The following is a 26,432-nucleotide window of genomic DNA, read 5'->3' as shown; positions in this document are numbered from 1 at the left end:
TGAACTTTAACTAACACTGTATTCCGAGTGTGGGAATCGAGGCTCGCGTTAAGATCAAATTGCGATATCAGACGTGACTAATGTGAAAGACGAGTGCGTGTTATGCCATCAGAACAAAGATGGCACTGTCTATCTTGCCTTCTGGGTGCCTCGTGGTGTCAACATATTATGTAGCCTAGTAGCAAGCTCAACCTTTTTTTTTCTGTCCCTTCGGAATACAGTGGGCTTCTCGAGTTTGCCCCCTCTCTCTCTCGTCGGCAAAGGATACTTGATCGCGTTTTAACTCTTATATAATAATTGGGTAAAGGACAGACAAAGTGTAAATCTGCAGAAGAAAAGATATATGCGACAATAACCAACTTCCAGATGGTACTCACGGTGAAATTTGGGGGCATTGTCCTCTCTTTCTCTTTCTCTCTACAATATTCTTCACGTAATTTCCCTTTGCATCACTTTCCTTCACCGCCATTCACATTCACCATCGTTAGTCTTGACACCTGTTCTCTTCCTGTACCTTTTCTTTTCACACCAATAAATGTTTGGTGCAGGTTAAATAAAATGCAAGTAATCTGCAGTATTTTATTACTGAATCCTAACGTTACTAATGTCTAGACGCGTGTGCTACCGCGTGGTCGGGTGAGGACTGGGTGATGAACTGACGTCAAGAGTAATTATATTATAATAATGACCATTGCACGGGGCACAGGAGACATTTTGTACTGCTGAGGACCGCCACTTGCACTAGCCCTAACTCACTCCACCCAAGTGCTCCTGTGCCTGCCACGGCTCTCCCCCCGGCCAGCCCTCAAGCCGCCTCTAGCTGCCTTCACTTAGCGTTTTCCTCCAGCGGTCATTAATTCAAAGTTATACTTCGATCAAAAAATTATATAGTACAATAAAACTTAAACTACACACTACTATACAATATCACTGAAAACTGCTGAAAAGAAACTGAAAAATCTATCCCGATAAAAAAATAAATAAAAAAAAAATTCAAAATAAAAGATTGGTGCGATACCAAGTCCGTGAGGTGGAGGTTGAGGGTCAGCCAGGCTAGCAGTGGCACCACCAAAAAAAATAAAGCTTTACAGATAGTGGCACCCCAGCTGGGCCGTGATGCAGGCACCTGGCCCACAGCACATCTCTTGGGCATCACAGAGGATTCTGATGCTCAGAGATAAGTAAACTGTATGAATGCAAGTATACAAAATGACGTACAATAAAATATGAATGAAAAGACATAACAATATACAGAACTAGATATGAGAAAAATGCTGCAACTCAACAATTCTGATTTGTGCAATAAAGCTACAAACAATAAGTTTAACTGAAATTATATCCTAAAATTACTTTTTTTTTTAAATAAGACTCAAAAGGTCAACAGCTTCATACTGATATTTGTAAGCTGGCCAGTCAAAACATTTACATCAATATACATTTTGGATGGTTACTCCATTGAAATGAGTATGCTTCTAGTGGATGACGATGTGAGTGAGTGGTGGGGTGCACAGGGGTGGGGGCTGCAGCAGGGCGGTCGTGTACCGAGGCGGCACAAGCGGACTCACTGGAGCAGACTAGCCTCCAGCGTTGATCAAGTACGGGACACATCTAATCCAAAACCAGTTACAAACATTCTCACTACATATTATGCCTTACAAAAACAACAAAGAAGGTTGTAGGCTACAAATATAAAGCAGTTCAACATTTGTTCATAACCCTCTATGAGAGGTCCAGTATGTATAAAACTTGACTTGATACCTAACATTACAAACTCTCAAACACAAAAGATGATAAAATTTTGATGGCAGTCATTTGTAGCCTGTGTTATTAAGAATAGTTGCAAACTGTCACCAGAGTATACCCGAAGATCTGCTGACTAGGTCCTTCAAGAAGCCTCAAACAGCCCATAACCATTTACAAAGATCAATCTAGATTACTTACTCCAGTGTATGCATAAAATATAGTTTGAAGGTTATGCGAGAGTAGCATAAATAAGAAAAGGCAGAAAAACATGGATTACATACAGAGCACTCTTCCTGCTTCTCCAACAATTACAATTACAAACTTCCCAAAGGATTGACTATAAAGGGGAGCCAGTCTTCTAACACTGCAAATTCCATTTGAAGATTACTCATGGGAACATTGAACCCTGTTTGCTGCCCTCCTTCAAGAGTTGCACAAATTACTTACCTCCTATGAAATCAATTTCAGGAGTGGCATGTTGACTACTGATGTAAGAAGCATTGAAAGGAAAACATTTGATCTGGCAATAATACAAGTCTCATTTCATGTGGTAATATAAATAATTGTCCTAGTTGTCACAAAATTTAGCTATGGCCGCTACAGAGATAACATATGCATAAATGTTCCTAATTTTTTCAAAAAAATCATTTTACTAAATTACTCAATCAATTTTATAAAAATACCAATCACTTGTCCAAAAAAGTTCCACAATTTTGTAAACGTTGCTAAAAAATTCAAACAAAAACAAACAAGTAAAATTTTTCACTTGGAAAATATATGACTGCAATAATGCCTTATTTCTGTGTGGATAAATCACTTGAGGATTATGTTACTGGCCTTAAAAATCCATGTCATGTGATCCACAGTAAGATTACTCATAACACTGTACAGTACATCACTGCAATACACAAACACCCATGTCACACCATCATTATGGAAGGAATATACTTAGTATGTATGGTGATTCAATAAATTCTATTGAAATGTCGATATCAGTGACTGCCATAATTAGTTAATTATTATTACTATGAATATTCCCATTTGGTGCTCTACTAAACTCAGCAAAGTTTAATTTTGATGTGTAATATAGACTCAATACAGCTCTAAAATAAAAAATATGTATAAGCTTAACTGGGACAACTTTGCAATTAGACTTTATCACAGGGAGGGCACGGCACAAGGACAGATGATACATAAACAGTGGAGTAAAACATATGGTGACGAAAATCTCTGGTGGTGTGTGAAGATTAACGCTAATACTAATAAAATTATACATACACACGTCAATATATAATAAATTTAAGTATGAACATAATATTGCCAATGAAGAGGCAAATGTTTTCATTACAAATCTGTAAATGGACTGGTCCATATTGTACAGGAATATCTCACAATGTCTGGTGCTTGTATCACATACACAACTTAAAACTGCTAGGTTTGAAATGAAAAGGCTCAGCCAAACAGGTTAGAAGTAATAAACTACATAAAAAGCAGGATTCCAAGAGTGACACTAAAACTCAATTTCCCTTTTGTCCCTGCTCTCTTATGGGCCGTATCATGAAAACTGGTCAGAGGTAAGAAACAACAGTATCAATATATATGTAGTTTTTAATCAAATAAGAGAGGCTGGTTTAATGATACTCTTGGTTGGAAACAAGTAATGCTCAAGCACTGATAAAAGTCACAATCAACCAGACACGTACTTAATTGTGAAGGATGTTCCAACCAATGTATTTTTTTGAACCTCTCAACTAATCCCCAGGTACACACACATACACACATACACAAACACTCACACGTACTCACACACGTACACACACACACACTTTAAAAATAGGGCAGGAAAGCCTTTAAGAACAACTAGATATCCAATGTTGGTGGTGCGTGTTTCAGGTGTTCAAGTGGTGGGGAGCAGCCCCATAGGGAGATGTTGTAAGCTTGGGCTGGTCAGCTTCTGGATGAAAAAATACCATACCATCCATGTGTTTAAGACGGCATAGTTACAAACATAAATCATATAGTAAAGGGAGGGCATACTTCCTGTACAACATTGTAGTTGCAAATAATTTGGCTTCCAGAAGGTTAAACTGTAGGATGCATGAAGAAGTGGGAACATGCAAGATTTGACATAGCCTGGCTTCAGCTGTGTGAGGGTGTGAGGGGAGGGGGAGGGTAAGGAAGTGGCCTCTGATGCTGGTGGCGTGGCAGGTGGCAGGTGGCAGTGAGGTGGAGTTAAGAGTGCAGGTGATCATCCCAGACTGATGAAGGGAGTGGATAGTCTGGTTGTATGGCATATCTTCAATTCTTGGCAGACAGTGGGATTTAGAAGTTAAAAAAGATGAGTGTGTGTGTAGGGAACATGGGAGGGAAGAGGTAGGGAGGCTGGGCCCATCGGAACACACAAGTGAGATCGGAGTGGCAGCTGCCTGTGTGCTTCTTTTGAAGGTGACACACAAGCCTGGAAGCCAAAGGCAAGATAAGGGGCACAGTCAAAAGTTACGTTCAGACCTACCTATCAGCTCTACATTTTTTGTACAAGATCCAGCCCCACTTACTTCCAAAAAACAATTTCAATACATTCAACCATTCAGTTTTAAAAGTTCAAACTTAATGTTTTCTTTGTACCGTAACACCCATATAACTTAGGCTCATCAAATATGCCAGAGCCACAAGTAACATTTCAATGATGACAAACTGTGCTTCCTGGCCAGGTGAGCAAGGTGGGTGTAGGCTATTCCACCTTCTTCCTATCTCACCTGAATCATTATCACAAGCACAATGTTCATCCTAATTGAAACATTACTCAGAAAATCATTAGTGTCAGCAGGAGTCATCAACTTGGACAACTGCTGCTGTGAGCCTGGCCTACCCCAAGGGGTCAGACACCTCTTCAGGAGACCCGAGGTGAGTGGACTGTGCCCCTGTGATGTTAGTTGTGGTGGTGGTCGTGGTGGTTGTGTTGGTGTTGGTGATGGTGAAGGTGGTGGTGGTGGTGGAAGTGGTGAGGGTGGTGGTGAAGGTTGTGGTAGTGGTGAAGGTGGAGGTGGTGGTGATGATAGGATTGTAGGGGTGTTGTCTGCCACAGGCTACCGGTGGAGAAGTCCATTAGGGTGACACAGGGCTGCAGTCGCAGGTCGCATCTCAAGTTGCACTAATAGAGAAAAGTGGTCTGGAAAGAAAAATTACAAGGTATTAGTTATACCCGACACATCACTTATTTCTCATCTATTGGACTATGCAGGAAAGGCAGACCTGTTTATCAATTAGGGCTCAGAGCACACTTATGGAAACAGCATCTGCCAGATGCCACCCTGCATTAGAATGAATCCTCAGTTTAAACCAACATCACTTCTTCACCTAAAAATGCCCTACAAAACCTAGATATTCACAAAACAAACATTATAAAATGACATTCTTACAATATAATTTAAAAAATTATATGAGATGATGTCACAACATACCTGATGGGATATGGGGATGTGGACACCCCATTACTTTGTTGTCTCTAAACCAATCTGGATCAATGGGACCAAGGACCCCAAGGGCTGACATTGTATCAGCACTATGGAAAATATAGTCAATGATTCCCTTGAAGTCATACCTGCAAAACAACATTCAAGTTATAATCCAACATTATATAGAATGGACAATCCTAACTCAAGTAGAACCAGGTAATATTCACAAGAAAATTTCTTATGAAAGACATTATAGACAAGGATGCAACACTCTCACCCTAGATCTCTAACTGGGGAACTCAATTTCCATGATCCTCAAGTTAGGTGGTTTCATAATCTATAGACATTCCAGTGATCTAACAAGAGTATAAGGATACCTTCCTATGCCATTAGTTCCAATTTAAAATTCATTACTTTTCCACTTTTGAAAAAACAGACATACTCACGTATAGTTTGTATATGCCATTATGGAGAAGTCATATGCTGCAGACAGCCTGAAGGAGTGAGTGTAGCAATTGGCAGCCGTGTTAACCAAGGAATTGTTGTTTTTGGTCATTGCTATCTTCTGCAGGCAAGTCTTGTATCCAAAGCCCTTAAAGTCTTCATGGTCCATGGACACGGTGCCTTTTGTTAAGAACTCAACAACACCTGCAGTGAATAATATAGTGCTACATGAAGTCTGTTATTTACTACATAAATAGTGAAAAGTTACAAATCTACTCTTTGTGCTGTTCAATAACTAATTTCAATCATATACTAATTTGCTTTGAGTGTTTTCTTCAAATATATACAACTGTGATACTTCAATTCTAGTTAATAACAGTTGAAGATTTTTCCACTCTCTTATGCATTTCTTGAACACTTCTACCACTTGCATGCATATTTACATTTCCCTGCCATACATTTTAATTCCATTTTCTATTAAAGGAACCATCAGATACAAACCAGGTGTCGCTACTTTCTGAAATTATTAGTTTATAGACTAATCCTAGTTAAATAAGGAGGACATCAAACATAAAGCACAGAACAGGTACACAGCAATCATACAACACAAACCTGAATCTGGGAGCGAGTTGAGATCCCCACAAAGTAGCAGTTGGATGGAATTAGGGTCAATCTTCCGACCTGGCCTTGACCTGTGTTGGGATTCCTCGACAATCTCTGACACTATTTGGCGTATTTCACTCATCAACATGATGGTCTGTTAAAGAGGTGGAGAACCAAAATAAAACACCTATCATAAAAAAAATAATAATAAAAAAATCTATTCAATAACCTAAAATCTGACCGCAATACAACTAGGATTTTAAAAGGTGATATAAAATCTTTTCCTCACATGTGGTAAAGACAAGACCATAGAGTGTGGTGGAGGTTGCTACATTATCTATTATCTAATTTCAATCAATATCTTAAAAATTCCTGATATAATACATTAACTTGTGCATAAAAACAAATTTGGCAAAGAAAGTTGACAATGAAGATTTCTCTTGTGGTATCATGTTAATTATTTCCATGCATCATTATTTCAAGGCTGACCTGTATGAGTTTGACGTCGCAGAATTCTGGGTCCCAATGGATGTGTGCTGTACACACCAGCACTGCCTGGCTCATCTGAGACTTGTCCATGGGGACTTCTGCCACAGGTGGAAGTAGTGTTAGAATAGTAAGTGGCCTTTGAAGCATAAAATGATATCAAAGTACAACTGGAGTATTTCCCTTCATACTTCACTTTTAAGTACTGTAACAAACAAAGTGCTACCTATATAAAATGTTTTCTTTGTGTTTTCTACATGATGCTTCTCAAACGGAGGAAAGTTCAAATTGTGGAATCAGAAATGTCACCTAAACAATGATTAGCTTACCACAATTATTCTCCCATGCAGCCTCTTTGGTCTCAAGCAGAGCAGCTAAACCAATGTTGTCTTTGGTCATGACTCGGTTAAGCATGTCTTCAGAACCATCATGATTTGCCATGGCCAGTTGGTTGAACTCAATGAGTCGCTCTTTGATCAGGGTAAACCTTGAAGGAAGAACAGGACAGAAAATAGTATAAAATCTGGAGAAGCTGCTTCTCACATCCTCATCAGAGGCATGAAATATTCTACATACAATGAATTCTAAAGAACATTTGGCATACCTTGCAAAATTACAATAAAACACTCCTTAACAAGGCGTGTTACATGAAGATTACATCTTACTTGCTAGTTCTCCAGAAAATGGCACAACCATCAACATATTTCCTTTCATTTTCAGACATGTGCTTGGCTCGAGATTTGGGTGAGAAGATGCCATCATAGCCCTCATTCTTCAACTCCGGCAAGAAAAAATTGAAGAACTGGTCTGTTTCAACTTCCTGCAAAGTAAGATCGTTGAATGAACTAAGCAACAAGGAAGAGTAAATCATAGCCACAACTATAATCACTACAAAATACAGAGCAGAAAAGTAATTGTGCATGGTTGAATAAACACTTGAAGTACTGTACAGTTACACTTGATAAATGGCATGAAAGTAAGTAATAGAGAGAAAATATCAAGCTACCTGATAGTTTAATCACATAGATAATACAGTGAGTGGAGCAACTATGTACCTGTAGCGTGATTATGTCAGCAATGTAATGCTTGATTTCATCCATGATGCCTTTCTTGCGGTACTCCCACTCCAGTGCCCATGAGGGACAGTAGCCATACATCTGGCGGGTGGCATACTTGTCACACAATACGTTGTAGCACATCACTGTGAAGATACCTGCAACGCAACACAGCACACATTAGTAAAGCATCCAATAAACTGCTGTGAATGAGTCAATGGATAGGTCAATACCCAGATACTGTACATATATCCCTAAAGGGGTCGCTGAGACGAATTTCTATAGGGCAGTAACCAACCATCTCTGAAGAAGACAATTGGTGAACATACTGAAATAAATACAAAGCTTCAGATTGAGGGAGAACTTATACACTGTTCATGATACAATTATGTGAACAACTCAGTCAATGGCAACACAGGAAATAGTGATGTTACCAAAATATCATTAGAGAAAAAAATAGGGAGAAAAAATGTGATGAGTTACTGTGACTCACATGAGGGTTTGGTGCGGTCGGGTTCTCCGAGGTGTATCCAGGGTCTCTGCGGAGGTTGTGGGGTTGTGACTGAAACAAATTACAGGATGTTGAAAGAGCTGCAGTCTTTGGTTACCACTGTCATTATCATCCTATGCTAGATTATTCCTTAGAGGCACAAATTGAGAACACCTGACAAAATTTACATTGCACATCCTATAAATCTAAAAACAGAAACACAGAAACACACACACACACACACACACACACACACACACACACACACACACACACACACACACACACACAATGCCAAAACAATGAATGAAGAGCTGAGTTGTGATACAGATGATTCAGTGTTCAACGTAGGCTATCTTAACGTGCCTTTTTTTTTCTCTCTATACCTGCAGATCCAACAATAGCTTAATGAAGTACATATGGACAATGCAGTAAGGATAATTAAAGCCAAGCCTGGGGAAAGCAATATTAGACAGGTAACTTGGCAGCAAGCACATTTGTCAATGGCAATGTGCCTTGTAACTGAACAAATGCTGGGAGGGGTTAATGATTTCCCAGTCTGTCAACACAAGAAACCCGAGACCAGGCTTCAGAAATGCAGTAGTATAATTTGAGTGTTTGAGAGTAAAAACAATTTAATCTAAGCATGGCATATGTGTTGATGACAAAACAATTCAAGACAACAATTAAAAGTTGAAATATCTCTCAACTCTCTTTCTATATAAATATTTGTGGATGGCAAGAGAAATTTGGGGAAAGGTCAGTGCTTCAAAAGGGCAATTAGACAAACCCAAGGCAAGATCACAAAAATAAATGAAGGCAAACAAATGACATGGAAATAACAAGACAAAATATTACACTTAACAATATATCAATCTTAAATATATCAATCTTAAATAATGCATGGACCAGCAGTAGTAATAATAGTAGTGATTCATAATGACACTGCCATTTCTACACAACAATACTGAATGACAAATTTATTCAACCACTGTGGGAAAAGAAATTGAGAAAGCTCGTTCACCTTTCGACATCAATCTCACAGTAGGCTGAGGAGAGGCAGAACAAATGCAGCTCTTCCCTGCATCACCTTTCATTCAGACAAGATCTTTCAACTCTGCCACACACACACACACACACACAAGGTGGCGATAGTCTGACATTTTAGCTGGTCATCTTTTGAACACGTTTCCTCTGCGTATCTCTTCATCTCAACCTTTGTCTTTCTCTAAATGTCTTCCAAAGTTGAGTACAGCGCTGATACCAGATTTCTCGATGCTTTCTTGATGGCACTTCCCACATTCTGCATTACCACCAAGACTTCTAAAATTTTCCTACACATATCCCGTTATAATAAGCCCAGTTCATATCTCTCTCTCTCTCTCTTTAGATCATGAACATTATAATTATCACCATTTTTAACTCATTGCTTTACTCGAAAACAATAAACACGTCTTTTGAAATCACAATCACAAAAACACACGGAAAGGACGCGTGACATTTGCAGAGGTGTCCTAAGCCACACTCACATTTCCTACCGCAAATAAATGAATGCAGAATATAAATGTTAAGTACATGAAACAATTACCAACAGTTGTTTGAAAGTTTAGTGAGCCTCAAAAGCCACAAGAAACAAAAAAAAAAAAAAAAAAAAAAAAAAAAAAAAAAAGTGAAACAGAGAACCCACCAAGTGTATTAATGTTAAGATTAGAAAAGCAGGATGTGGGTGGAGGGACATGGCGTATCCTGGCTACCTCGCTCCTGACCTACTAACACACACACACACACACACACACACTATTTCCTTTCTTCTTACTCGAGTCGTCGTCCACAAATCCATCATCTCTATTTTTCTTCTTCCACACACACATACAGAGAGAGAGAGAGAGAGAGAGAGAGAGTATGAGAACTAGTGACGAAGGTAATGCTCCAGAACAAGGCCAGAGGAACTAGCATGAGGGAGGGAAGGTGGGAGGGAGAACGGAGCAGATTCGACAAAGACGGAGAAAGTGAGTTTGAGGTCCATTCACCTCCGCGTGATGGGAGGCATCAGGCCACGACCCCGTTATCCAGTCTGGAGGCCCCCGACAACTTTAGCTGCGGGCGAAGATCCACGCTACTCCCTCCCTCAGGCTGATCACAAGCAAGTCCGGGCAATTCAGCGGCGCGGCGTCCACGTGGTGTTCACATTTTTAGTCAGGCAGCACAAATAACTTCAATAAACTTTCCTCGTGAGTTAATATAATAATAATATGAGTGTACTGCCCTTTTATTTACTTTTTTTCAGACTATATATCGTTTAGTTTTTTTTTTTTTTTTTTCCTCTTTAACAGATACTTCCACCCCACCCCCTCCTCGTCCCGCCCTGCACATAATAATAGAATGAACTTTGCTGATGAAATATGATGATTGATGTCTGCCTTGTTCTCTTCGTGGGCTTTACCGTTTCTTTCATCTCCAGAAATTTTTAATCTATCCATTTCATTTTATTAATCTACCCTATGGAGTAAGATTTTTTTTTCTTCATCGTGAAATTTCAATTTCATGTATCTTGTTTGCCAGTCACTTTTATCTGATACTAACTTTATTTTTCCGGTATATACGTGCAGGTGTGTAAAGCGACTCCCAAAGCAATACAGTGATAGTGAGATAAGTTTATTATCTTCGTGAGATCTGATTTCACACCGTATCTTGTTTCCCAGTCGCTATATTTTTTTATCATGTTAACTTTTTCGGTATATACGTGCATGTATGAGGCGATTTGAATGATAATGAAGTAACTTTATATTCATTATTATTCGTAAGTTATGATTTCACGTCGTATCTTGTTTTCCCAGCCATTATTATCCTAACATTATTAACTTATATCTATAAATAAATGAAGTATAAAATAAACAAGTTTATTATTGAATTTTGTTACTTTTTCGAGTAGGAACAATATAAACTTCTGCACATAATATTACCACGATAGACAAATGGATAGGTTGATTGATAAATGGGCCGATAAGTGAAGTCTATTTCTTTCTGATCTTGTGCCGTTATTCACTTTCATAGCGGCGCCACTTGGAACAGTTTTCTGAGGGCGAAACTAGGTCATCTGTCCGTATCAACCTGAACGTGGGCGGGAAAAAATCGACCAACGTGACGCGCATAATACATTAATGGAAATCATGTCAACGAGGTGGTGATGAAGTCTTGTGTGACGTCGTGACGCGTGACTCGCTCTCGTAACACACTTCTCCCTGAATAAGTTACCGTGAATATTGCACCTCCTTTAATCAACACAATACATCAGCCATTATCATTACCGTTTAATCTATAACACGGAAAATCAACCAAAAAGGGGCAAAGACTAGAGGAAAAAGAAAACGGATGCGTGAAAGTCGAAACATCAAGGCTGCATTAGTGGAACGAGATGGAAAGAAGTCGGTGAGGAGTGTGCCTGAGTAACGGTCTCTCTCCCTCTCACTAACTGACGCAGCCACTCACCCCCCGACCCTCACTTCCCACTACAACCACACCATTCCACAGGCCCCCACCACGCTGCCAGACGAAACGAGTGACTCACCGGACCGCCAGGCAAACACGGATCTACTGCGTTAGAAAGGATAGCCACTTGGTTCCAGGACGGATGGTAATTAAGCCAGTTGGTCAAGATCAGCCTCAGGAATGATACTTGATACTTGGTACACAAACGTCGCTACAGGATTCGTGAAGACAGTATGTGGATCAGCGTACACTAACGTAATATATCCCCTACTTAAGCCCTTCAGTACTGGGACGCTTATTTACCATGAGTATTAGGTATGATTAGACGATTTTTATTGACATTAGGAAGGGTCTATGGAGTTCAGATGATTAATGGCCAGAGTATTCCCTATTCTAATCCCTACATAACTTTCTGAAGCTGTTTAGAATTACTAAATAGTAAGCAGGATAAATATAAAAATGTTATGGTACTGAATGGGGTTAATCGCATCACCCATTCATTCAACCATTCCCTTGAATCCACTTAACCCATTTCCATATTCAATCTGCTTACTATTTGGTGATTCTCTAGAGCTTCATATGTGGGGGATTAAAATAGCGAAGACTCAAGCCATTAAATCTTCTGATCTCCATAGACTCTTCCTAATGTCAATAAAATGGTTCAGTCAACACAAATCTAAAGGTAAAAATGTGTTCCAGTATTGAAGGGGTTAATACTTACTCATTCAACCATCCAGCTAACCATCCACCCACTCTCCTATCCACACAGCCATTCGTCTCACCCACCAGTCAAACCACTGACCCTTCCATTCATCCATCTACCCACATACTACCTAACCCACTCATCCATTCACCCATCTATCCAATCATCCACTTACTCAGCCTTCCATCCCATTATCAGTCCACCTACCCTGAGTATTATTTGCCACTCGTCCTAGTATCAAGTGACTAAACCGTGTCAGGGCGGCTCGGAAATAACAAAAGGGAGATGGTGAGCGTGGGTGAGGCTTTCCCCACCCAGCAGGACCTTCTGGCGGTGGCTCAACGTGGAAGTACACTAATTATATTCTTGGGTAACAGTCTACTTAAGCTCTTCTCCCTCCCTCCTTCTCCCATCGGAAAGAAGCTGGCTCACTAACGTTTAAGGGTTTTGAAACGCTTTGGGCATTTACGAGAGCTATTTTTCACAGGCCATAAAGGTGATTCTACTAAATTATACAGAGGCTTTGCTAAGCAATCACTAAAATCATAAAAGCGTCCCTAAAAAATTAGTAACTTCCATCTAAGGCATTAAAAGCAGTCCCATACGTAATATAGATTGTTTATACACTCTTTGATAAACTATCACTAAAATTATGAAACCGTCCTACATGCTATACAACTTCCATCTAAGGCATTAAAAGCAGTCTCATACGTGATATAGATCGTTTAACTATCGCTAGACTCCTCAAAACGCCTTTCAAGATGTACAGTAAAGCCAATATTCTGAAACAATTCCGATCCGCTCCTTCACCATTTTCAAAGGACTCTAGTTGAAGTGAGTTTTTTTTTTTCTATGCTTCTTTAATTCTAGTGACATGTTAATTTTTCTGCATGATCTCTTTAGAACTCGGCTAATTGCATCTGTAGTCTTTAAAATAGTCACAGTGAGAGAATATGACGTTAACTTCCACTGTAAGAAGCCTCTGGTCGATAGAGTAATGTAGGTAAGGGAAAGTCGGCAAATTAGATCCGTTGTTGTCCAGAAAAGGCGTCGAAACATTAGAGAAATCAACTCAACTGGAACGGGGATGCAAGGCGTTTCCTGGTTGCGAAGGGGAACAAAAGAAGCGAGTATTTCAAGATTTGCTTAATACGTGAGGCTCAATTAACGAAACCTAAGCCAAACAAATTCTCTCTCTCTCTCTCTCTCTCTCTCTCTCTCTCTCTCTCTCTCTCTCTCAATGAACTATTTTAGGAGTATAAATACACGTCCATAAATAAATTGAAGAAAGTGTTTGGAACCCTTTCTCTATTCACTTATTAGGGAACTGCAATTAAGTGTGTGTGTGTGTGTGTGTGTGTGTGTGTGTGTGTGTGTGTGTGTGTGTGTGTGTGTGTGTGTGTGTGTGTGTGTGTGTGTGTGTGTGTGTGTGTGTCAGAAGCCTGCCTCTAACCTTCTTTTAAACATCAATAACAAACAGCAAGGCGAAGATAAATGAACTAATGGATATTCCTTCAAGTCTAAGTAGCTTATGTCACAGTTTCTGAGCGCGTGACTGAAACAAAGGGAACCAAGACGCTAGACAAGACCAAACCGTGATTAACAACTGCGGCTAATTACTATTCTTAATGGAGAATACGAGTATATTGCTGAGCTATTATTCATACTAACTTGTGTTAATAAGAAGGGGAGAGAGAGAGAGAGAGAGAGAGAGAGAGAGAGAGAGAGAGAGAGAGAGAGAGAGAGAGAGAGAGAGAGAGAGAGAGAGAGAGAGAGAGAGAGAGAGAGAGAGAGAGGCGATACTGAAGCAGGTGGTGATGGTGGTGGCGGTGGTGGTGATGCCAACTTACTGTTTCACCAATTAACAACAAACGTGTCCCAATTTCCTCTCGACATCCTTACCTGCAAAGAAATGATAAAATTATTAGTCTATGATCTGGAATAATGATTAAAAACAAACACAACAATAATAACAGGATTAACAACAATAACAACAACTCGATGCTTCTTCAGTAGTATTTAATCAATCAATCAGTATTTTCACATATTATTTCCATTCATTCCTATATTTTTTTTCTTTTTAACATTTTTACCATGAGTTTTAGGAATGATTACAATTTTATTTATATCAGGAAGGGTCTGTGGAGGTCAGAAGATTAATGGCCAGAGTTTTCACTATCTTAATTCTCACGTAAGTTTCTGAAGCTGTCTATAATCACGAAATAGTAAGCAGAATGAATATGAAAATGCGTCATGGTATTGAAGGGGCTAATATTCTTCCCTTCAATAGCATCTCTCCATTTAGAAAAACGTTTCCTTATTACAATTTTCTTTCAACCCATCACGATCCTTCCATCACCAACTATTGCTATTTCCTCCCTTTCTTTCATCCTCACCTCTCCACCCATTGCTAAGTGTTCTCCCTCTTAACCTTTCACCTTCCAACTCACAGCAATAATTATTTCATCTTCCTCTCCTCCCTCTTCGTTTCCACACATCAGAACTACTCCCATATTACCTCACCTGACCTTTAATAACAGACTGAGAATTTTTTTTTTCCTCCCTCCCAGCATCTGCACTTCCGCCTCTTGTTGCGTTCCTTCACTCTTTCGTTTTTGGGCTCAACTCTGGAACCATTCTGCCTTATTGTTTCCCACATTCCTGGCACTCGAACACCCCTTGACGCGAGGAAGCATTGAAGGCGCCTCGGGAACTACGTAAACTCGCTGTGACTTTGTTAGTAGTGGTCTTTCCTTTGTGATGGAGTGGAGCAGAGGGTAAAAGTCAAATGGTTGCTCTCTCTCTCTCTCTCTCTCTCTCTCTCTCTCTCTCTCTCTCTCTCTCTCTCTCTATTCTTTTTTAATCTGTTTCATTCTTCGTATAAAGAGCAAATAGAGACCTTGACCAGTTCACGTTTCAAAAGAATGGCGCCCCCCTCCCCTCCTCACAACTCTATAGCCTTCATCCCTTCCCTTCTCATCATCCCCACACCCCCACGAAGAAAAAAAAAAAAAAAAAAAAAAAGTGGTGGGTGGGGGAGGGAACAAGTCAGCCAACTCAAGCCAATAATGGTCTTCGATCCCCTAACCTTCAATACACTCGGATTTCTTTGACTTCCGCGTTCAACTGATGCTTAATTATAAATAAACACAACAATGACAGTTCGTAATGAGACTTAAAAGGATAACAACACTCGGTACCACTAAGGGATTGTGTGCTTTCCTGATAATAAACTCACGCGGGAACAATGATACACTTTTCTAGCGATATGAAACGCTCACCACAAACATGAGAACTTTGATAAGATATTGGGGGATAGAAACGAGGCCTCAATTGTTACTCAAAATCACACACATCGAGAAAACAACACAGAGTATTTCAAACTATACGAGTATGCTGAGTGCCTGAGTATTTCACGGGAACACCAAGGTAGCATTGTTCTCACCTGTAAGATAGCCCAGGGACATGTAGGGAAAGTATGGCGGAAGCGTCCAGCAGTGTGGGTAGGAGGAGCCTTGTGTGTGTGGCGCCAACACAGGGTAGCCATAAGCGCTAAACATCTTGGCGGTATCAACAACACTCTTGTACGAAAACTTTTTGGACATTAACTTAAAAGTGAAGCCACACTGCGTCACACACCAGCACAGGGACCGCCGTCCAGCACACTTTCATAACAACTTAGGGAACACTGGCGTCACACGATACAAGGGCACGTTTGGCTGTTAGCGTTGCCAGAGCTTGTGGCGAGGGCGGCTCCACGCACCATCTGAGGTATCTCTGCTACAACTGATATAAGGACAGGTGAGAGAGCGCGTGTTTCGTTTAGTAAATAACATTATCGTGGCCTTGACATGCAGACCGACTTACGCACCAACTGACACACTTCCTCTCCAATCTTTGTCAGCAACACCCGCGCACCAGGCATCCCGCGCGCCAGGCTGGCACCCGCCACATCCATCTCGTGCCGCGCTGCGCAACCAAGGCCACTATATGATAACAAAGGTACGAGAGTCTGGGAGAACGAAGCCACTCTTTGTCCGGCCTTTTAGGAAACCCACGGTCGAGCTGTTCCCATCCCAGGGGAGAGTACTGTGTGTGTGTGTGTGTGTTTCACTGTTTGATCTGCTGCAGTCTCTGACGAGACAGCCAGACGTTACCCTACGGAACGAGCTCAGAGCTCATGATTTCCGATCTTCGGATAGGCCTGAGACCAGGCCACACACACACCAGGTGTGTGTGTGTGTGTGTGTGTGTGTGTGTGTGTGTGTGTGTGTGTGTGTGTGTGTGTGTGTGCAGGATTTGACAGGCTAGGAACTTGAGAGAACATGGAAACACACGCAAACGCACTCACCCCTCCCCACCCACCCACAGAGAGAGAGAGAGAGAGAGAGAGAGAGAGAGAGAGAGAGAGAGAGAGAGAGAGAGAGAGAGAGACGTCACAACAAAACAATTAAGTTGATTACCAAACATTGAGGAAGCAAGAAACATCCCTAAAATGCAGCATCTGGGTAAGGAGGTCAGGCATCGGAGGCAAGACATGGAGAGAGAGGCTATCTGAGGCTTGTGGCTGGCTGGGAATACCCGGTTAAGAGGATGGCTAGACAGGAAGGAGTCTGGCGTGAAGCAAAGTAACGCTGAGAGGAGGGGGAGCTGGGAGCCTTGCCTATAATGCCCAGCTGATAAGACAGGCCTGTGGGAAGGGTCGAGTAGCGTGGTGGGAAAAAATAATCCTCAGCCTGGTTTGTCTCACACTCGGGACGGAAGTCTGAAACGCTTTGCTCTCTCACCACGACTATTTTCAAAGGTCATAGAGATGATTAGACAGGTCCTCAAGACTGTTTGTCCTGTTAGTAACGTAGAAATCTTATTAAAAACCCGTGTTACTTCAACTAAAGCCTTTAAATTTTGTCTGGGTACAGCATACAAGTGTTACAGAATAAGCTCCTAAGGCCTCTCTCTCTCTCTCTCTCTCTCTCTCTCTCTCTCTCTCTCTCTCTCTCTCTCTCTCTCTCTATCTATCTATCTATCTATCTCTGTGGGAAGGTTAGAGCAGCGTGGCCTGGGAAAGAACCTCGACTTGAAGGCAGCTCCGTCAGACTGGTTGGTCTCACGCTTGGGCCATATTGTTAAACACTTCTGCGCCACACCACCACCTCCACTCATTTCAATAGAGTCTAACATTTAAAGGTACACGAAATTTTAGGGGGATTTATACAATTCTAGTGACACATTAACACGATTTCTACTTTATCAACAAGAGAAAGAGTCATGAGAACCCGGTTAATCACTTCTCTGTGTTTGAAAATAATCGTGGTGAGATAGCAAAGCATTTCAGAATACGAGCCTTGGCCTCACACTACATACATACGAGGAAGGCCGTGACCTGCATCGCCGCCGCCAACGCGTCTTATCACTGTGCTGGTTGTATCGTAACGGAGTCGCTTGAAGGCAGAAAACAAACGATTCAAGGGCACTGTAGGCCGAACTGTCACACTGGTCGTTGCTGTAATGTTGCTGCAGCTGTTGTTGTTGTTGTTGATGTTGTTGAGCAAGATGCTGAGTGGAGGAAACATCTAGTGTTGGTGATTTCTTTCTTCTAATGTTTTTCTTTTTTTTCCTTCACCTACATCTATAATCTGAATCTATCTATGTATATCTCCTTTTACTTGCCACTATATCTGCTTGTTTATATATTTGTCTATGTCAGTCAGTTTGTCTACAATTATCTATCAACCTTTCCTATGTTTTTTTCCCCTTTTTTTTCTTCACCTACATCTATAATCTGAATTTATCTATGTATATCTCCTTTTACTTGCCATTATATCTGCTTGTCTATATATTTGTTTATCTATGTCAGTCAGTTTGTCTACAAGTATTTATCTACCTTTCCTATGTTCTTTTTTCCTTCATCTACATCTATAATCTGCATCTATCTACTTATATCTCCTTTTACCTGCCACTATATCTGCTTGTCTATATATTTGTCTATCTATGTCAGTCAGTTTGTTTACAAGTATTTATCTACCTTTCTAAACAAAAATCCTCTCTTTCAAAGGCATGGGAGAGAAAAATATTCAGAACTACCAACTGCCTGAATAAATAATACGATGCGCATGGAAGGTTGTCATTAGTAGGTTACCAGGTGTCCCTATGAAAGATAATGACATAATGAACCAGCCAGTAGTGTTAGTACAGTGAGTCATCAATAGCGCATTTACACCAATATCCTTGAAGGGGAGGCTGCACATGCATGACTAACGCGCGGGAGTGTGAATGCAATAGCTCACAGTGAAATGAGTCCAGTGTCGACACATTACAAGGCCAACCATTCCTGCCAATCTCAAAGCCTGAGGATTTACGACGCCAAGTGCAGCGGTCTGTCTAAATTGCTGCAGGAAACGTAAACTTAGAACGCAATTTGACTTCCGCCATCCAAGGAGTCTGCTGGCCGTGTGTGTGTGTGTGTGTGTGTGTGTGTGTGTGTGTGTGTGTGTGTGTGTGTGTGTGTGTGTGTGTGTGTGTGTGTGTGTGTGTGTGTGTGTGTGTGTGTGTGTGTGTGTGTGTGTGTGTGTGTGTGTGTGTGTGTGTGGGGTTCCCAGTGCGCATCTCCTCTCTCGCTTGTTCACTTACGCAGAAGGCCAAGGGATATCTTCGTCAGTCTGGCAGTGATGTGGTAACGCATTCCGCAGCTTGTATGCCTCACGTTTCACCAAGCAAGCACTCACGTATTTCATCACTCACTCAATAGAATAAAGACGAACGTAATGGTAGAATAGCACACACACGCACGCACGCACACACACACACACACACACACACACACACACACACACACACACACACACACACACACACACACACACACACACACACACACACACACACACACACGAGCTGGTTGTCCAAGAGATTCGTATTTATTTACTAATTTGTATATATATTTTATAAGACGACGAGATACCGTTTAATTAAAGGCGTTACCCAAATTGCTGGCGCTCTCTCTCTCTCTCTCTGTGTGTGTGTGTGTGTGTGTGTGTGTGTGTGTGTGTGAAGAGGGCTCACGTGCGCAGCCTAACCTCCCTCTGAACAGTGGCACCTCACACTATGGCACCAATCGCCGGTACCCCTCCCTCGCTCCCTCCACTGCCCTAACACACACGCCTCGGCCAAATAAAGAACGCCAGTCCGCTTTAAGACCACGCACGCCCCCGCTGCCATCACCCAGAAACAAAGGTAGACCGCGGCGTGCACTCGTGGTCCCTTCATGTACCCCACCCCTCGTCCCTCTCATCCCAGACCAAGGAGTATCTAATTAAATATCTAATTATTCACCACATCCCCGTCTGTCCCTCAATAATTGGCTGTTATTACATCACTCTGCGGTGCGTCAAGGCAATTTTCGATAAGAGGCTGTGATAAACGAACAGGCACACTTGTATTAGGATGTGTGTGTATGTGTGTGTGTGTGTGTGTGTGTGTGTGTGTGTGTGTGTGTGTGTGTGTGTGAAAGCCTTTGACTGACTTCAATATTCCGGCTCTCAGTGTACAAGTGTGTGTTTAGGCAGTGTAGTACTACCTCAACACCTACACAGTTTGCTTCTGATGGTCTTTGGCGCCAGATCTGACCGCAGGGAGGGAAATAACGACTCTGCTTGCTCTAGTTCCCATTAACTGCGCGGAGTGAATCGAAGACGACACTTATAGCACAAAGAAAGCTCTACCCCAGCAGTGGTAAGGCCGCACCCACCACAGCAATACACCCCGCCCCACTCTCCTATACTTAGATACATGCTGGCCGCCTCCTCTACCACGCGAGGAACGTAGGGCAGGGCAGGCAGGGCGCGACAACCACGTGGGCCGGGTCGACGCCCTACAACCGCTGGCACCACACCACCACAATATGTACAAACAATGGAAGCGTGACTGCCAGACTCTTGTCACGGCGCACGGCTCTGTCTGCCAGATAGGTACGAAACCAGTCTACTGCGATGCGGCCCTTTGTTCAATTTTACTTGTATATGGAGTGGTTTTGTTTTAAGTTCGGTTCAAAGTTGTTGTAGGAATTTCAACTGATAACTATATACTGTATGCTACGAAATTAAGTTGTGTAAGTAATGTTTTTGTTTTGAATTCAAAGCAAAGTTATAGTAAGATTTCTAAATGTTTGTTGTATGGTATCTGTTGCGAAATTCAGTTGTGCACCACAGTGTTTTGTTGCAAGTTTAGTCCAATGTTGTAGGAGGAAGTGTACACGATACTCATACGCTACATATTACGATATTTACGTGACAATAATGATCAGTAGGCGAAAATACAAAGAAAGATATTGTTCATGTGCCAAAAAATAAAGATGTAAAGTCCTATGCATTATTATTATTATTATTATTTATTTTTTTTTTTGCTTCTCTTATTCTTATCACGCCTTCCTTCACGGGGGTGCGGGGCGGATGCGGAAACACCAGGACAGCTCGCAATGCACCGTCCGTGACAAACCCCATCCGCGACAAACCTCATCCGCCGCCGCCGCCGCCGTCCAATCAGAGCTGTGCGGTGGACGGTGAACATCCGATACTTCAGTTCCGGGAGGTTTTCTTCTGTAAGGTGAACGGTCCCACGAGTTGCCGCCAAGCAAAAAAGACGAAAAAAATAAATACCTGTTGAGGCTTTCTCCGTTTCGTCCCAATTACGGATTCAGGTGACTAAGAAGCACATTTGTCAACTTCTCCGTTACACTGCGCGTTTCTTCTTTCTCTCTTGGCGTTCAGTGTCGACTCCGAAAATCTTGTAACTAAAGATTTTACAACTAATTACTTCATTTCATCCGATTTTTCCTTTACTCTGAGCGTTTTGTTCACCTCTGGAATTGCGTCGACACTGAAAACCTTAATGTAACTAAACGTTCTACAATTAATTATTTCCTTTCATCTTATTTTCAGAATATGGTTAGTTTATAATGAAGAGGGGGGCAGCGAGCGACCCCTTACAAAAAAAAAAAAAACACACACACACACACACACACACACACACACACACACAGAGCTCCCAGGTGGCACCAGCGAGATGAAGACTCAAGGTCAAGGTGATGGCTGTGATATTATGCACTCTAACGCCCCCATACGTGGAGACAGGGAGGCTGGCCCAGGTGGTGGTGGTGGTGGAGGAAAAAAATGGGAGGGGGAAGAAGAGGGGGATGAGAGGAAGATAAGGAGAAAGGAAACGACAAGACAACGACGACGGCAAAGTAGCAGCATTGGCAGTTTTAACAGTAATAATAGCAGTAGCAATAACATCAGAGCAGTATAGCAGTCATAATAACAACAATAATCGTAGCAAGGCAGCATCACGTCAATACACGAAGCCTCCAGTAATAACCACCCACCCACTCACTCACACATGCACACACACACACACACACACTCCACGGGCGCCAATCACGTAGGCGGGTAGAGGAGACAGGAAATCACTGCTATACCTTATCACACGCGTCTCTGCTGGTTAAGTACACACACTGAGCTGAACGTGTGTGTGTGTGTGTGTGTGTGTGTGTGTGTGTGTGTGTGTGTGTGTGTGTGTGTGTGTGTGTGTGTGTGTGTGTTTGAGTTTGGTGGATGGATGAAATATTGTAACCTGGTAAAAGAAATGGAGAATTTTTTTTTTTTTTTTGTTTTTGTACGAGTAACATAAAAGAATCTCTCTCTCTCTCTCTCTCTCTCTCTCTCTCTCTCTCTCTCTCTCTCTCTCTCTCTCTGTACATATATAAGGCACGCCCTATCCCAGTTCCAAACACTTGCCAACACGTGCCCTCTTTGCGTCACATTTCGGGGAAACCCATCGTAGTTAACTCCCGCCGCCACCACCACCACCACCACCACCACTCCTCTTACGTCACTATTCATCTCCTCCTCCTCCTCCTCATTCTCCTCTTCTTGCATATAACCAATAATATTTCGATCGTCAACTGCACTAAATTTATCACTGCAAACCTTTCCAAGTGTGCTCAACTGAGAAGAGGAGGAGGAGGAGGAGGAGGAGGAGGAGGAGGAGGAGGAGGAGGAGGAGGAGGAGGAGGAGGAGGAGGAGGAGGAGGTACAGCTTAGCACAGGCAGCGTAAGAGAAAGTTTCTTGCACATTTTCACCAGTGACTTTCTGCTCGGAAGTAAAGAAAAAAAAGATAATAAAAATGTTACGATTTCCAATACATGTATCTATATTTTTCTGACTTTCTCGTGACAGGTGAGTCACGGTCACGTCGCTGCCTTTGTCATTTTACGAGCTGTTCAGTTTTTAATTAGAAATATGTGGTGGCTTACTCTGTGTGTGTGTGTGTGTGTGTGTGTGTGTGTGTGTGTGTGTGTGTGTGTGTGTGTGTGTGTGTGTGTGTGTGTGTGTGTGTGTGTGTGTGTGTGTGTTTAAGTGGGGCAAGAGTTGACACAGGTGGAACAAAATTAAAACACTTGTGACCAGGAAAGCACGCACACGCACACGCACCTCCCCCACCACACACACACACCTATTTACAACCCTTTCCTCTCTGTGTCCCCCCACCACACACAACATTTACAACCCATTACTAACTAGTATCACCAACATAACACAACACATTACTAACTAGACATCGTTAGCATCAAGACAACCACCACCACCACCACCACCAGCAACAGCATCAGCAGGGGCTTTGAGGAACACGCAGTAACATCCTCATTACTTATATCGGTCGCAGCAAGGTCCTTCCTCCCCAAAGACCTTCCCTGTACGGCAGAATAATCTATTACCTCCAGTTCCTCGTCGTTTAATTAGGCAATAAAATGCAACACAACACAAGCCGATCCCAAAGATTACCCATGGAGAGAATTTTGAGGTCACATATCCTTTTCTGAACCTCACGTTGCTATGTTCTTCTCCACACACTGGCGGATACAAGGGAAGCTTTGGAGAGTCACGTGGGTAGCCATGAGTATACACATTCCTTTCCTGCTTCCGCTAACACACGCATACAATGAGATGACGCACAAAGCACCAAGAGAACCTATACGCGCTGGTTGGAGGGGCGGGGAGGCAGCGGCGTTTTGATAGGTGATGAGAAACGAGAATATTACGATGATATGCTTTCCTCTTATGCTTCCCCCAACGCATCAAGGGAAGTTAGACGCTGGGTGGAGCAACAGAAGGAAGAAGGGGGTGGTGAGTGATGGGTGAAAGTGGTGATGAGAACCAGGAATGAAAGACGGTGCTGAGGAAGATGGAACCGAGACGTGTACTAATGGAGGGACATTAAGGTGGCTGATGAGGGAATATTATCACCCACAAGGAACTCACGGGGAACATTAAGTAGATAACCCCGAGGATGGAAGAAAGATCAACCGCCCTCACCGCCGTCACGTCACATCCGCCCGGGAACAAGACAAGGGAGTGTGGCAGGGTTCACAGGCGACGCCCACGAGGAATGGCAGGGTGGGCATGTAACCTTCACGATGAGGTCAATTTAGAGATAGTGCATTGTGATTTCATGTGGTCTGTACGCCGCTCTTCCTAACTTTTTCAGGTGTAGCAATTATCTCTCTCTCTCTCTCTCTCTCTCTCTCTCTCTCTCTCTCTCTCTCTCTCTCGCCAATACTAGAGTGAAAATATGAGGAAAAAATAAGAGGTTGTAACTTTACCTGAAAAAGAGGAGAAAGGGAGAAAAATTATATCAAAATAGAATATAAAACGTGTTCATCATGGTCGATTGCCTTTTTCTTTATCCACTTTACTATCTTATTCTTTCCTTTAGTTTTTTTTTTTTTTTTAAGTAGATATTCACTCAACCATTTCTTTATATATTTTTCCTTTCTTTCTCTCATCCATACTTTTATCTTATACACTCTACTCGGGCGCTCCCCAGGTGATTCCCCCACACGTATACACAAACAAACACTATTTTTTAGGAAACTATCATTAACATCACCGTCAATAACTATAACACACTACAATCAACAGGGAATCACACACATTTCAACCCACCCACCGTACACAACACAAACATTGGGGAATTCACAAACAAGAGGCAATAGAAATCACACCTTGCAAATACCCTCCACGCACACACGTCCTCCCAGCCACCGCACACACACCTGCGCAGCTCACGTCATCTCGGTACCAGCTAGCTAACTATCGGTGGACGGCTGAGATGAAGTGGCTCGTTGTGAATCAAAACACACACTCACTTAACGGCCAATACGCAAACACCAAAGCCATTATTAGTTGCAGTCAAAGCACACCACGCGCGGCGCCCCTCACTCGCCTCACCCCCACGCACCAGCCTCTCTCCTTACGCAACCCAGCCAACCATTCGCCAAGAACACGACTCTGTGATAAATGGCACAACACGCGCGAAAGACTCAGGAGGACCACAGACGCACGGACGAACACACTCACGGGTACTCAACGCAAATGCACCATCTACGTATCTCACACCACCAAAGGATACCAGAGGAATAACCACATATCCTACACAACCAAAGGATGCACAGACCCACGGGTACTCGGCTGATACACAGAAACATCTATACATCCTACACAGGCAAGGATACCGAAGAAAGAAATCTCCCAGATCCTACAACGCCAACAGGATACCAAAGCACCTTAACATGCATCCTTCAAGCCCCAAGGATGCCACACAAAGAACAGCCGCGCATCCCATCACGTTGCTCTCCTACATGTCTCAGGGAAGGATACCAAAGCACGCTAAAACACCAGCTCCCAGGCGCCCCAGGCAAGGAGGATAGCAAGGGGAGCCGAGTAGCGCCGGGCCCTTAACGACAGCCGCCCTCGTCTCGCCAGCAACAGTTAGCAGAGCGTCGTTGGAATCACTGTAGAGGACACAGTCACCTTGGGTCAACACTGCCAAGTCATCCTCTTTTTTCCTACGCATGCGTGTCCGTATACACACTCACATAGACACACACACGAGAGAGAGAGAGAGAGAGAGAGAGAGAGAGAGAGAGAGAGAGAGAGAGAGAGAGAGAGAGAGAGAGAGAGAGAGAGAGAGAGAGAGAGAGAGAGAGAATATGGCATTCATTAAGATAACACTTTTTAACATTCCTTTTGCATTCAACACCTTAAAACAGCAGCATTAACAACAACAACAGCAACAACAACAACAACAACAACAACAACAACAACAACAACAACAACAAGACGATCATAGACAGCAATCCTCTCTTCCGAGTCCAGCTTTTCGTGTAGCCGGAGTGACATTTACACGGGGCGTCCACTGAAGGTCTACTAATAAGTTCAGTCTCCTTGTTTCTGGAGGGTTGTTGTGTCTGCTGAGTCACAGTGTCAGGACTGAGGCCATGCGGTCTGCTGGGTGACTCACGGTGTCATTTTGGTGAGTCACGGCGTCATGTTAATGGTTGGTGTGCACACATATCATGGCAATCTGAAGAGAGCGTGTCAGCTGCAGTGTTACTCGAATACCAATGAGGAGGAGAGACGGAAGAGGCAATGGTGGTGGCAGCGCCGGCCATGGTAGTGATGGCGATGGTGGCCGCGGCAGCGCAGTACAGGATCCGGGTCAAAAGGTCGGTTCCTTCCCGCTTTTACCATACACCACTGACCCTCGTTACAAGGTAATTGCCTGAGGAACTCCAGCCTCGCTTCCTCATCTTCGCGCGGCCCGAGCAGCCAGCATGAGCCTAAAACCTCAGCCTACAGCCGCACCTGCACGCAGCAGTACCGGGTGAGTCAGGCGAGCCAAAGGGACTTTTCACTCCCGAACCCCAATAAATTACACAACCGGACGTTCGCTCAAGACTTTTGTCGGAGAGCGAAGGCCACGATCTCTCTCTCTCTCTCTCTCTCTCTCTCTCTCTCTCTCTCTCTCTCTCTCTCCTATAAACTCTGGTAGCCGTGCATGGGTGAGATAAGCGAGGCCACCCACACCTGTGCTTGGATGGTTAAGAAAGACGCTCTCTCGCCTGGAG

At 42.7% G+C, this 26,432-nt stretch overlaps 1 protein-coding gene across 4 annotated transcripts in view; it reads right to left on the bottom strand.

Annotated features, from left to right (window-relative positions):
• Nucleotides 1-565: 565 nt before the first annotated feature.
• LOC123515508 overlaps nucleotides 566-26,432 on the bottom strand; it is an 83,385-nt gene continuing 57,518 nt past the window's right edge. The window contains exons 2-11 of one of the 4 annotated variants that reach the window (XM_045274180.1): nucleotides 8,280-8,348; nucleotides 8,085-8,114; nucleotides 7,787-7,944; nucleotides 7,397-7,551; nucleotides 7,061-7,218; nucleotides 6,735-6,829; nucleotides 6,255-6,399; nucleotides 5,645-5,846; nucleotides 5,205-5,344; nucleotides 566-4,912 (exon numbers count right to left, since the gene is read on the bottom strand). In XM_045274180.1, coding sequence (XP_045130115.1) covers nucleotides 4,830-4,912; nucleotides 5,205-5,344; nucleotides 5,645-5,846; nucleotides 6,255-6,399; nucleotides 6,735-6,829; nucleotides 7,061-7,218; nucleotides 7,397-7,551; nucleotides 7,787-7,944; nucleotides 8,085-8,114; nucleotides 8,280-8,348 — 1,235 coding nt within the window. In that variant the 3' untranslated portion in view covers nucleotides 566-4,829. Of the gene's footprint in view, nucleotides 4,913-5,204; nucleotides 5,345-5,644; nucleotides 5,847-6,254; nucleotides 6,400-6,734; nucleotides 6,833-7,060; nucleotides 7,219-7,396; nucleotides 7,552-7,786; nucleotides 7,945-8,084; nucleotides 8,115-8,279; nucleotides 8,349-26,432 lie in introns of all 4 variants that reach the window. The other 3 variants (XM_045274179.1, XM_045274183.1, XM_045274181.1) reach the window with 3 other exon arrangements.

This window comes from Portunus trituberculatus, chromosome 39 (genome assembly GCF_017591435.1).
Source record: "Portunus trituberculatus isolate SZX2019 chromosome 39, ASM1759143v1, whole genome shotgun sequence".
NCBI lineage: Eukaryota > Metazoa > Arthropoda > Malacostraca > Decapoda > Portunidae > Portunus > Portunus trituberculatus.
Note: the sequence above shows the minus strand (reverse complement) of the source record. Positions and strands in the feature narration are given on the sequence as shown.